Source organism: Balaenoptera acutorostrata, chromosome 9 (assembly GCF_949987535.1).
Source record: "Balaenoptera acutorostrata chromosome 9, mBalAcu1.1, whole genome shotgun sequence".
NCBI lineage: Eukaryota > Metazoa > Chordata > Mammalia > Artiodactyla > Balaenopteridae > Balaenoptera > Balaenoptera acutorostrata.
In genome coordinates, this window is record NC_080072.1 from 12,262,917 (window position 1) to 12,276,573 (window position 13,657).

The 13,657-nt window shown below is 41.7% G+C and overlaps 1 protein-coding gene across 1 annotated transcript; it reads right to left on the minus strand.

Annotated features, from left to right (window-relative positions):
- Nucleotides 1-905: 905 nt before the first annotated feature.
- On the minus strand, nucleotides 906-1,847 carry LOC103004397 (olfactory receptor 9I1-like). Its single transcript, XM_007196535.2, has one exon. The coding sequence runs from the start codon at nucleotides 1,845-1,847 to the stop codon at nucleotides 906-908; it is 942 nt and encodes a 313-aa protein (XP_007196597.1).
- Between the last annotated feature and the right edge of the window lie 11,810 nt (nucleotides 1,848-13,657).

Here is a 13,657-nt window from a genome sequence, read left to right on the forward strand (position 1 = left end):
TCAGATTCATAGTCATCTGTCTTCGGATAAAGTAAATATCCTACAGGAGATGGAAGTAGATAGCGGTTTTCATTACTGAAGAATAGAAAATAACTTGAGTTAACTGAGGCAGATGGTCCATGAACAATGCTTCAGAAATTAAACAGAGATTCTGACCTTTGGTGATCAAGATATATTTCAAAAGTTATATATCGGGCTCACTTCAGCTCTACGTCAAGATCAAACTGTTTTCAATAATTAATGCAAATCATTATACCTTTCTTTCATTCTACAGTGTCTTGTTCCTCTACATTATCTCAGGAAATAAACTAACTTTTTCTACTTGAACGTTTCCTAGTTCACATCTCCTTTTCCTCTATTTTTTCTTCCTCTCTTTAGCTACTTGTATTTTCCGTGACAAATACCTAAATTATATATGATTGAATGTTGAGGAAAGTTTTCTTTGGTCAAGGCTGATTTCCACCCCACTACCCACAACCAAAGAAGGTGATTGTCCTTACTATGTAAGCAATAAGCTATTGTTTTGTAATTAGTCAAGGTACAAACATTAGCTTAGTGGGAAAAAAATATGTAGCTGAGAAAACACTAAACAATATCCAGGACAGGTCAGAAAAATAAATTTTACATTTTATAGCATGTTATTACTTATAAAACCCTTTGCCATTCCATCTCTCTTGATCCTGGCTTTAATCATAGCAAGGCAATTTTTACTGATGTGATAACTGAGGAAGGGAATATCTGGCTCAAAGTCATAGAGCTAATAAAGAAATTCCTGGAAACTAAATCTACATTTTTTTGCCTCAGTATGTTTTTGTAATTATGAGATCTGGTTCCTGTGTTAAGAGGACAAGCCAAAAGCCCAAAGGATGATTTGCAGGAACTTCTGAATTGATGGAGCTCAAGTCTTACTCTACTTGGGAAACCTTCATCCTGTTGAGAACTCTCTTCAGAGCCTCCTTCACTTCCTTGTTCCTCAGGCTGTAGATCATTGGGTTCAGCATAGGGATGACCACAGTGTAAACTACTGACACAGTCTTGCCCTCCCCAAGGGATTTTCCCATGTTACCTTTCAGGTATATGAATATCAGTGTCCCAAAGAAAAGAGCCACTGCCGTTATGTGAGAAGCACAGGTAGAGAAAGTCTTGGCTTTGCCACCAGCTGAACAGATCTTCAGAATAGCCTGAATGATGAACAGGTAGGATATAAAAATCACTGAAACGCTGGTTGTAATGACCAAGAAAGCTAAGAGGTAGATCACCCGTTCTCGTGGTCTGGTCTCACTACAGGCAAGCTTCAGCAGAGGTGGGAGGTCACTAAAGAAGAAATCCATACGGTTGGACTTACAGAAGGAGATGGAGAAGGTACACCCAGTGCGGATCACAGAATTGACCGTGGCACCACCATATGCCCTAGCCACCAACCCCAGGCGGGTCTGAGGTGTCATGGCAGTGGCATAGAGGAGAGGGTTACTCACGGCCCCATAGAGGTCATAGGCCATCACCGCCGAAAGGAAACATTCAGTACTAACACAGAGTGTGACAAAGAAGAACTGGATGGTACAGTGCTCAAAGGTGATGACCATCTGATCAGTACCCAAGGTCTCCAGCAACTGAGGGACAATAATAGAAGAGTAGCAAATGTCCAGGAAGGGAAGGTGGCTGAGGAAGAAGTACATGGAGGTCTGGAGGCGACGGTCACTCTGAATCAGCGCTATCATCCCCAGGTTACCTCCTATGGGGATGAGATAAAGGACCAGAAACACAAAGAAGAGACTCGTCTGCAGCTCCGCCCACAGCTGGAGCCCCATCAAAATGAATTCTGTCACCACAGTGCCATTTTCTGCCATGAATCCTCAATTGCCCGCTGAAATAAAAAAATTAAATCTCATTGAAGATGAAATAAGGTGAGCATGGCTTGATTTGATCATTTTCAGTAATGATAATAACCTTTAAGATTTGTAACTCATTTTACATTTTTTACAAACTTTATTTCATGTGATCTTTCAGAGATCCTTGGAAGCGCATATGGTTAATCCCACTTTTGAGAGAAGAATAGGAGGGTCAAAGAGGTAAAGTGACTGGTGCATGATTTCATAGTAAAGAGGCAAAGCCAGGCTAGAACTCAGATCCTTAGACATTTTCTAACTTCTTACAGGTGGCAAATTGGAAAGCTTCATCAGTCTCACTGAAAAGCCAGAAAATACCACTTTGTTGGAGAAAACCTAGTGGTATAGTACTAAGGACATGGGCTTTGATATCAGACCAAGGTTCCCATCCCTTGAGACCTTGGGCAAGTTAATTCAACTTTCTGAACCTCAGTCTCCTTGTTGGCTTAATGAGAATGTCAATGCCAAAGTCACAATATTACTGTGAAGGACATCACTTATATACTGTACCTAACACTTGGTCCAACTCACACACTTAGAATTATTTTTTTCTGAATTCTGCAATAATGTAACATGCTTCTAGGTTCATGCATACTCTGGAATCTTCTTATCTCCAAGTCCACAGCCCCCTGGAGTCCCAATATCAACTCTTTCTTTGTGGTTGTTTTGATGTGCATGTGAACCCAATGGGCTTGGATACAAGACAGTGAGCTGTGAAGAGCGAGCACTGCTGGAACTTCTACAGCCTGTTGCCTGCCAAGTGTCTTCTTCCTCTCTCTTTCTGCCAAGCAACATGGCCTGGTTTCCAGGTTCACTTATTCCAGAGGAACAGTCCCATTATTTTAAAATGCCAGATCATTATCAATCAGTAAGAATCATGAATCAAGCCATTCCAGAATTAGCATACAAAGCTCCTTAAGAGACAAAGCCATCACATCGAGTTTAGAATTCTAATAGAGATGAAGTTCTTGCCAGATATTTAGACAATCTTGTCTCGGTACCTTTGGATGCTGATCCGTTGAGGTAATGGAAATACTGAATGTGGACTTCAAAGGTGATTCTTTTTGTCCTCCTTCCATCCTTGAAACAAAAACTGAATTTGAGAAAGATCTCATAGGATTTTAGATAAATAAGAAAATGAAACTTTCACCAGTGTTTGGCAAAACCTGATCTAATGATGTAATAAACGTCAACATCTGGTGTTTACCCCTCCCCCACCGAATTCCTGATAATGTAAATATTTAGGAGTTTTTTTTTACCTTAGGGCCCAATATAATACTGACTTTCAACCAAAACAATAACTCGCTGTGTTCTTGGAATTCACACAAATCATCTTGACCAAAGGGGGAGAAAAAGAAAGAGAGACTATGTTCATTTAATTATTCAATAAGAATCTGCTGAGAACTTACAATGCATTAGGCACTCTTCTGGTTGCTTGGAACAAAACACAAACAATGATCTTTCCCTTGTGGTGTGGTCATTCTAGCAGAAGAGCAAGGCATATACAAAATATGTTTTAAAAAAAAAAAAAAAGAAGTATATTTTTTACCATGATAGAAGATAAGTGCTATGAAACACACACACACACACACACACACACACACACACACACACACACACACAGCTTTGGGAGATCCAAAGTATGGAGAGGGGTATTAAATAAGATCATCAGGGAAGGTTCATTGAAAAGGTGATATTTCAGCAGATATGATAGGGATCAGGTAACTATTCATGCTTATTTGCACACATCATTTATCCACAAACAATAGAAAATGAAGACACCAGCAATGGACCACTCCACTTCCATTACACAACCTATAGAGTTCTTGCGGTCCTTGTGAAACACTCTCAAGGCAACTTTGTTCAGAAGTGTCAACCTCCTAATACAGAGAGAAGCCCCTAAGGCATTAGAGGCTCAGTAATCAGCCTACCATCACTCAGCGTAAAGGTAAGAATGGAATCCCAACAATATAGCACAGTGGCTAAGAAAATGGGCCCTGAAGACAGACAGAGCTTGTTCCAAACTCAGTCATTTCTGTTTGTATGACCCTGGGCAAGGTACTTGACCTCTAGCATCTTAGACTAAATACCCATGCAACAGCAATAACAGTACTGCTGTGCTATGGGAGGTAAAGAGATAACTCATGGAAATACAAGCTGTGCTTAGTACAGGGTAAATACTCAATACATGTAACTGTTACAAAAATGAGTTTTCAACCACTAGTTTGTTCTGACATTCAGAAATTTCATTGATGCCCATTTTGTTACTGAGTCCAATGAGGCTCAAACGGTTAAACCAACTGTCCCAAGACCACACCGGGACTCCTGGCTCTAAATTCATTGTGCTTCCATGAACCGACATATGGCTCATGACTCTGACCCAGGAAGTGAGACACTAGCCGAGCTCCAGGCAACCCCAGCTAGAGACGCACAAGTCGGGAGACCCACCTCATCCCATCACTCCCCTAAGAGACACTTTTAGATCTCCTCTGAGGGAGGGGGAATAGTCTCCTTCGGAGCAGAATGTCATGGTGGGGGAGGGGCCACTGATTATGATGAGCCAGGGAGAGTATATGGTAGGAAGGCTGGAAACAGCACCTGGAGGCCTGAAGTCACATCTGCTGTCTGTCACTGATGTACTATGTAAATTCAAGCAACTATTTTCCCATCTCCGGGTCCGTGTCCTCATGTGAGAAGGCTGCACTCACTAACCTCAAACATTGCATCTTGTTCTACAACATGATGGTTCTCTTCTCTTCTTAAAAGTCCCATGAGAGAGGGAAAGGGCATGTATTAATAACAATAATGAAGAATGGCATTAAAACAGCACTCCCTTTGGGTGAGATACTGTTCTAGGCGTTTTACATAAACTGCCTCATTGACTTTTCACAATCCCCCAACGCCAGATATTGTTATTATCCTTATTTATAGACTGGAAAATAGAGGCTTGCAGAGATTAAGTAATTTGGTTAATCAAATTACTTAATTTGTAATTTGGTGGTAGGTAAACCACCAGGCTGGGATTAGAACCAAAGTCTGTTGGACTCCAAGGCCATGCTCCCAACAGCTATCCCATTGCTCACAAGTATGGTAATAATGAGTTAACATCTAGTGGGTACCAGAAATTTTTCAAGGCTTTATATACATTACTCTCTGTGTTTTGGCAAAGAGGAGAGTAAACATAAGTTAAATATAGATTTTGGAAAATGACCCCGGTTCTGAAAACATTGCACATGTTCTCCTTTTTGCAGTATCATCTTTATTGGTCTTGTCTCACCTGCAGGGATGGGAGGGTAGAAGAGGTGCACAGGGTTACCATCAGAATCAAACTCTAATCAAGAGTGTGCAACCGCCAAGGAACCATCACCTCCAGCACGGGTTTGAGTGTCAAGACAAAAGTCACGTGAAACAACCTTGTTCCTGGCTCCTCATCATTTCCTACCTGTACTTTCCCTTTGTCCAAGTCTCACTCCTCATTTTTTATTTATTTTATCTTGCTGCATGTCATGCATTTTTATAAGCCACTTTAAGTCTCTTTTGGAAAGAGATATTGATGAATAAATCAAGACAAAATAAAATCACCTGTTTGCCCAAAGCCAGGATCATCGGAATGATCAGCCCTATCAGCCTCAGACCAATAACAGTGCTACCAGAGGACTTTGCCAAATGGGTTCTGGAAAGACAGTGCACGAACAGTGGGTCAGCCTAAATCAGACCCATCTGTGCATGATGAAGAAAGGCAGATGCTCAAGGGAGAAAATGGAAAGCTCAGGGGGGTCTCAAGGTCTTTCCTACTGTAGCCAGTTCCTGAAATCTTCATAAACCCAAATTCTAAGATAGTGACCTGGGACTGCATTTTGAGACACAGTGAGAAGCATGGAGGGTCTCCTAACTCACAATGCACATTAATGTCATCCTTCTGAACATCAGGTACCTCCATTTTTCAATAGGCAAAGGAAAATGTTAAAGAAAATCAAGGTTGCCAAGTGTTTGCTGATCTTCAGAGGAGCTGGAAAATTCGTTCTCTCCAAGAGGAGTTCCAGCTTGCCTTGTGATACCTTGTCTAAACTCCTGAACTGCTCCAAAATAATTGATAATTCTAGATAGAACAGCCAATCTGCTTCCTAATAAGTATGGTTAAAGAAAACCAACAGTGGCTGCACAAAATCTCTAGGCAGGGAGAAGAACCCTGGATCAGTGTGGCCTCAGAGGAAAATATTTAGTCCCAGGCAATTTAGATAAACTAAGTTGCTGGGGAAATATGAATGGAACACTGAAGCAGCAGTTTCCTGTCTTTGAAGCCCACAAAATAGTTGAAATTGCTGGGTTTTAAGGATGCACAGGAAGAAAGGGATCCTTAATGGCATCATTAATGCCACAGTACTGATCAATGTCAGCATTCACATTCTCAGTGTTGTGTTATCCAATTGTTGTGTTTTTTTTAATAAATTTATTTATTATTTATTTTTATTTTTGGCTGTGTTGAGTCCTCGTTGCTGTGCGCGGGCTTTCTCTAGTTGTGGCGAGCGGGGGCTCCTCTTTGTTGCGGTGCACGGGCTTCTCACTGCGGTGGCTTCTCTTGTTGTGGAGCACGAGCTCTAGGGCATGCGGGCTTCAGTACTTGTGGCACATGGGCTCAGTAGTTGTGGCTCGCGGGCTCTAGAGTGCAGGCTCAGTAGTTGTGGTGCACGGGCTTAGTTGCTCCACAGAACGTGGGATCTTCCAGGACCAGGGCTCGAACCCATGTCCCCTGCATTGGCAGGCGGATTCTTAACCACTGCACCACCAGGGAAACCCTGTTATCTAATTGTTGATTGGGCACAGAAATATTTCACTTCCAGACACTTCCTGGTGGACCACTAACTCTAGGTTATCTTTCCCCCACATTAGTCATGTCTGTTCAAGACCCAGAGCTTCATTTTTATATCAGTCAATAGTAAACACACCTAGACATCTAATTCACACATTCCAAAGCTGAAGGAGAAAGACCATGGGATTGTTTGCTCTTTGGGATTTTATTAACCTCCCCAAAACCACCACTAAATTTCAGAAAACTAAGGAGGGTTTCAGAAGAGAAGAAGTCCAGCAGATGCCCCACCTGCATCTCAGAGCAGAGGAAACACTGGACTAGCCAAGAGGCTAAATATGGATTAATTGAGAAAATATATGGGAAGATGATTCTCAAAGTAATAAGTTTGCACTTGGAAGGGATTGTTATAAGGGCCCAGACGCCAGCTTTATAATAGCACGTACTGTGGAAAATACAGAGCCATGGATCTGAAAAGTATTTATATAGCTCAGCTATATAAAACTAATATAAAACTAATCCACTTAGATCCTCCAAGTCAGGGTTAAAGATATTTTAAAATGGTAAGATATAAAAGTTTGTATGATGTGCCTAAAATTGTGTAGCCTTTGTTCTCAGCTGGAAATGTGCAACAAAGATTTCTAAAGGATCTGCCTTTATATTCTGTGCCCAGCAGTACACTGTGCACTAGGGATGCAGTGATGTGTACATAGAACTAAACAGACATTAGATGATAATGATCCTCCCTGTGTCACTAGAACAGAGCTGGCATCATCTGCTTGTGGGAACTTGAAGAGGAAAAAGGAATAAAGGAATGAGGTACAAGATGCTTTGCCACTCAAAGTGTCAGGGTGGACTTGGGTCCTAAGGATGCTTAAGTGGTGGAAAAAAAAAAAAAAATAGCAGTTTCTTCCACCAACACTCTGTGTTCAGGTAAAAAGTAGCTCAATCTAGAGATAAAAATAGACTATTCAAGAGCTCCCCTTTTTCCCAGAAACTTGTTTGGCAGAAAACTTTGATAGGTCATTTACTGGTTGAATTTAAACTTATAAATACAGAGGAAAGTATTCTCCAGCAAGCCTCACTGAAAATAGCAGAAAGGCAGAACCAGCGTGGTGTCACGGAACCAGAATATTTTGAAGTTCTATCACAGTGAGGTCAAGTTCCAGCCAGTCATATAAATTATCTGGACTTCAGCTGTTTCACCTCTAAGATGGACATGAATACTACCCAAGTCACAGGAGTGCTGGGAGGACAGGCCTGTGTTCTCAGCAAAGATTGGTTCTGTTGCATACAATGGAAGGTGTGAACTCCCTTCCCCTGAATTGCAAATGACTTTCATGATCCCTCACTTTAAAACGTTGCACTCCTATTATCCCATCTGACTCTCACATAACCCATTTTGAGGTGAGGAAAGTGGGGACTCAGAGAGGTCAGCAGATTTGTCCAAAGGTCACATAGCTAGAAAGAAAAGCAGCCAGAACTGAGACCCAGAACCCTTTCCACCGCACGGCCCAATCCCTCAGCTTGGTGGTTATGGTGATACAGATGCCCTGCCTGAAGATGGGAGGTGGAGGCGTGGGGAGATCTGAAAAGTTGAAGTCTTGAGATCTTCCTCACTTTGTGATCCTACAATAAACTTCCAGAATGGCATATAAATTCTGTCCAAACACTGACCTCAAATCTCTTGCACTTCTCCTCCACCAGTGCCTGCTCACTCTGCCCTATCTGCTCACTGGACAGAGTGTGCAGCAGAATCCTGCAACTTAAAGGTGTTTCTAAAGGTCATGGTTCTGCCCTTTTGCCTTCAGGCAGATGAAGTAGAGATGAGGAAAAGAGGCCCCAAGATGAGGAGGGTCTTGCACAGAAGCAAACTCCAATGCGAAATGTTGGGAGTGACGGATCTCCTGCAGCCTGACAAGACACTCCTTCTACTGCTTAGGCTGCTTCACCTTTTCAGAGTCTTAGCCCAGCTTTTCTGTTGCCCAGAAGTACTCAAGCCCTCTGCCTCTCAGAGAGTGGTGAGAACAGGTGAACTGCACCCCAGCCCCTTAAAGGGGGATTGGGAGGGGAGAGGAGTTCTGGTGATGGGGATACCTGGACAGAACCAGCCTTAAAAAGCGTGGGCAGGAGCATGAGGTCTCTTTAGCTCTGGGGTTAAAGGGATGGGGTTTTTACACCTCCTAACATCCTTAGAGCTTCTCCCAAAGTCAGTGCCCAGCTGACCAGTCCTAAAAGAAAGACCTCAGTTCTCTATGCTTTAGGGGGGCTTAGTGAGCACTCATAGAAAGTAGCTTCATGATCTCTCAACTGCAGGAATCTGAGATTTACCTCCCACCCACAGCAGAAATCCTGTCTAGGGCATCTCTGATGGCTGGCCTTTGAGCTAATGGTGACCCTTTCTCACCAATCTTTATGGAGCTGGAACAATTCCTATGATGGGGAAATTATTCTCCCACAAAGGAGCTCGTTCTGTTTTAGAGCCTATCTGTAGTTTCCAGCTCTCTCTGTAATGTCAGTACCATCACATTCCAAATACCTGACAGAATTTTACAGATTTCTTAGAGATTCAACAAGAGTTGCTTCTTGCTCTTTCCCTTTTCTCAGTGTAAGCCCTTACTTGAAATAGCCTCCATAGTCTTCCATATAGTCTCACCTACCTTGTCTCTTCTGATTCTAAAAACAATCACCTGAAGCATGTATGAGATGCATTATCAGTCCCATGGTATAAATGAGGAAACTGAGACCCAAAGATGCTAAGTGTCTTGCATCACTGCAAGAGGAAGCAGAACTAATAACTCCCAGTACATTGTGCTCCCTCACAAACCACACTAGCTTTGACCCTACTCTCTAAAGAAAAAAAGAGATAAACCCTTTTTAGATGAGAGGAAACCAACATTCAGCTTGTCAAGTACTTTTCGAATCTGGACTGTGGTTCATTTTCTGTCTGATCTAAATTGGCCACACTTACCTTCAGCAGGGCCAAGAGGTCCTTCCCTGGGTGACTAGGCTGGATGGGAGTACATGTGATGTCCAAATGGTGCTTTTGGGCATAAGAGGAATAAACATCTTCAGCACCTGCAGCTCATAAGCCCCAACATCCACAGAAGCACCCATTAATAGGTGTCTGGATCTCTGTCCTATTCTGGATGCTGCGTGAAGGCAATTAGAAAACCGGGGCAGGGGGATTAGCCACGGATTGGGGTACTCTAATCAGACCCTAAGCTTCTAATTAGGTTTCTCTGAGTCCCAGAGGAGAGAAACCTTCAGAAAAGGGCCCCTGCAAAGTTAGCTTTCTCAGTTTCTTCCCACTCAAACTTTGTCCTGTCTGGCAGCTCCCACCATAATTTAATCTCATTTGGGGGATGGGGGTAGATATTTCTACGTTCTTCTCTCTGAGAAGTTGTCAACCACCCAAGGAGATCCCTTCTGAACAATCTCATTTATGGGGCACAAGTGAAATTAGTGATTATGTGAAGCCTCAGCAGCCTGCTTACTCATTTACTCAACTAATATTAATAATCTGCATATAAAGTACTTAGAGAGTACCTAGCATACCATATTAGTTTTATCCAAGTTTAACCCATTGACTCCTCACAACAATCCTATGAGGTAGATACTATTATTATTCTATTCTACCAGTGAGGAATCTGAGGCTCAGAGAGGTGAAATAACCACCCATGGTCACACAGGTAGTAAGGTGGAAAGCTGAGTTTGGAACCAGTGAAGCCTGGCATGATACCTCCAGACACCTTGCTCTTAACCACTATCCTGTACTTCTTGATGTCAGTTAGCTGATTATAAATACTGTTATTTAGGGTAGAAAATTTGGACAGTGTCCAAAAACCATAAATGAAGACATTTAAACCACTATAATCACACCACTCCAATAAGTGCTGTTAACAGCTGGAGGGAAAGGCACTAGACCATAGTTATTTGGCACATAAACTCTGGCAGTAGACTGTGTGGGTTCGAATCCTCCTTCTCTACCTTGGGAATTTAAGTAAGTTATGTCACTTCTCTAAACCCACCTCTTGAGATGAACATGGAGGTTAAAGAAGATACATATAAAACACACAGAACAAGGTCTGGTACTATTAATATCCTTCCTATAGACATTTATATACATTTCTTAAAAATCAGGATTGAAGTTCATACACTATTTTTATACTGTTCCACTGGGGTGAGTTAACAAGAGAAATATAGCTATTATAAGTTACTCAAGTGGGAGGAAACTATAGTCCACTGAAACGCCTTGGAAAATGGTGAGACCTCTTGTGGGGCAGCTCATGGTGTTGGGGCCATCAAGTGCTATACCCTGAGACTCTACACGCTAAAAGTCTAGGTGACCATAAGAAAAGAAAAACTAACTCCCAAACTTGTCACAAAGTTGGTGAGATTGCCCTCATCTGTTATACCACTTGCACTTGAACAATCACAAGGGTAGTCGTGATAACCTGAATGCAAAAGACATCCGCCAGTTTTCTGGAATATAAGAATCCTCAAAACTCTTCGGTAGAGGAAAGACCCTATAGGGAAAAATATGCATACTTTTCTAAAATTTTATATATATATATATATATATATATATATATATATATATATATATATTTCTGAGATTTAATATCCTTCTAATCTTGATAGAAAGGTAATTGAAACAGATTTACATAATTTTGAAAACATTAATAAGGATTTGTGGTATTTCTCATTGCTACACACAGGACACACCCTTACAACTCTAAGCCTATACCAATCTATGAGATATGAGACCTCCCTTCCATTCATTCAGTCCCTTCATTAGACCTTTAGTTTTCCCTTTCATTGTTTTATTGATTACTGCTCATGTAGAGAAAGGCTATCTATTTTTTTTAACTTTTTAAATTATTTTTTTATTGAAGTATAGCTGATTTACAATGATTCAGGTATACAACAAAATAATGCAGTTATACATATATATGTACATATTTTTTTCAGATTCTTCTTCATTATAGGTTTTTACAAGATATTGTATATAATTCCCTGTGCTGTGCAGTAGGTCCTTGTTGTTTATCTATTTTATACATAGTAGTGTGTATCTGTTAATCCTGAATTCCCAATTTATCCCTCCCCCATCATTTCCCCTTTGGTAACCATAAGTTTGTTTTCTATGTCTGTGAGTCTATTTCTGTTTTGTAAATAAATTCATCTGTATCACTTTTTTAGAGTCTGTGTATAAGTGATATCAAATGATATTTGTCGAGAAAGGCTATTGATAATTATTTATGTAGGTCCTTTTACCTGGAATACTTGCTGAACTCTAATAATTGTGAATTCATTAGTCTGGTCTTTCAATATACATAAAATTTTCTGTGCATACTTTTAAAAAAAGATGTATGGGATTCCTTATCCTCACATGTGATGGAGAAAATGTATATTGCAAACACTGTCATCCACTTAGCATTTTATCCTGTGCATTCTCCACCTCAGTGGTCACATGAGGTCGCATTTGCATTCGTACTCCACCTCATCTCAATGTTTCCTAGAACCACTGCCCATTCCACAGAGCGGCCCTAGTGTTGAGTCACCGTTTTGCCCTCCTAGCCTGCTCCAGGGTTAGTGAGGCAGCCCCACAGTAAATGGGCTTCTGCCCCAGAGTGCTAAACTCTCAAATCACTCCCCGCCTCCTCCACCATCCACCAGCACAGTGGATGGAAATGATCCCTTCATCTGCTGCTTTGTCCATCTGACAGTAACACCCACCACAAATGCTGTGGCCCTGCCCGCCGGGAAGACGTGGCCTTCATTCCCTTATGGTGGGTTCCTCACAGGTTCACCCCAACCCGGGCCAACTGAGGATATTTTATATCCCTGAGCCTCTGTGGAGATCTGAGTTTGAATCCCTGATCTCAGGGGAAACTCCTCAGCCTCCTGTGTAGATCAGTGGTCCTTGTCAACTCCACCCACGCAACATCCAAGAACGAAGAGCAAGTGTGTGCATTGGGAGATGCTTACATTTGAACCCCAGCTCCTCACATCCAAAATATCCTATTACACCTAAATCATTTTGGTCAATTTGATATTTTCAATTTTTTATTATGAAATAACAGTACCATGAGCATACATTTCTATAGGTAGCAATGATTATTTCCTTGGGATAAATTTTTAGAAGCAGAACTGTGGGGGGAAGGGCATTCTCATTTTTAAGGGTCTTCATACATGCTTCTGATGTTAAACATTTACCCTGTGTTATTTAGCCACTTTATTTCTTTTTTGTAAATTTAGCATTCATATTCTTTGCCTTGTTTTTGTAATGAGGGGTTTGACTTTTCTGAGTGAACTATGGAAACCTTAAGGATATCTCCTTTCATTTGTTTGAGAAATATTTATTGTGTTCTTATTATATGCCAGGAACTGGGCACTAAAGATATGATAATGAACCAAACAGATGAAATATCTGCCCTCATGGAGTTTACATTCTAATAGGCAGAGACAGAGAAAATGGTGTTATAAAGAAATAGAGTAGGGTGATGTGATAGTAGCTGTCTGGTGTGGTGACAGAGAAAGGAGACTCCTGGAAGTCAGAAAAGGTCTCTCTGATGTGGCGTTTACACTGAGATCTGCAAGAAAAAAAGACACAAGAGCATCTTCTGATGTGAAAAACATTGCAGACAGCAGGAACCACAAGTGCAAAGGCCCTGAGGCAGGAATAAACTGGGCTCTCAAGGAACAGTTAGAAAGGCAGCAGAAGAGCTCCTATCGTCAACTAAGGCTGGGGGAGGCTGGAGGTGTCCTGGCTGCCAAGCGGACAGACCCTCTGGTCTTGCAAGATGATACCATGCAAGCGGTGGTCATTAACCTCTGACTCCTGCCAAAGCCCGCCACTCCCATCAAGCGCAATTTAAGTAAGCCCTCCAGGTGGGAAGTGAGCTGGGAGAAAATCCCTGGGCACCCAGGGTCATCCCTTGCGGGGATTTTTTCCAAGACC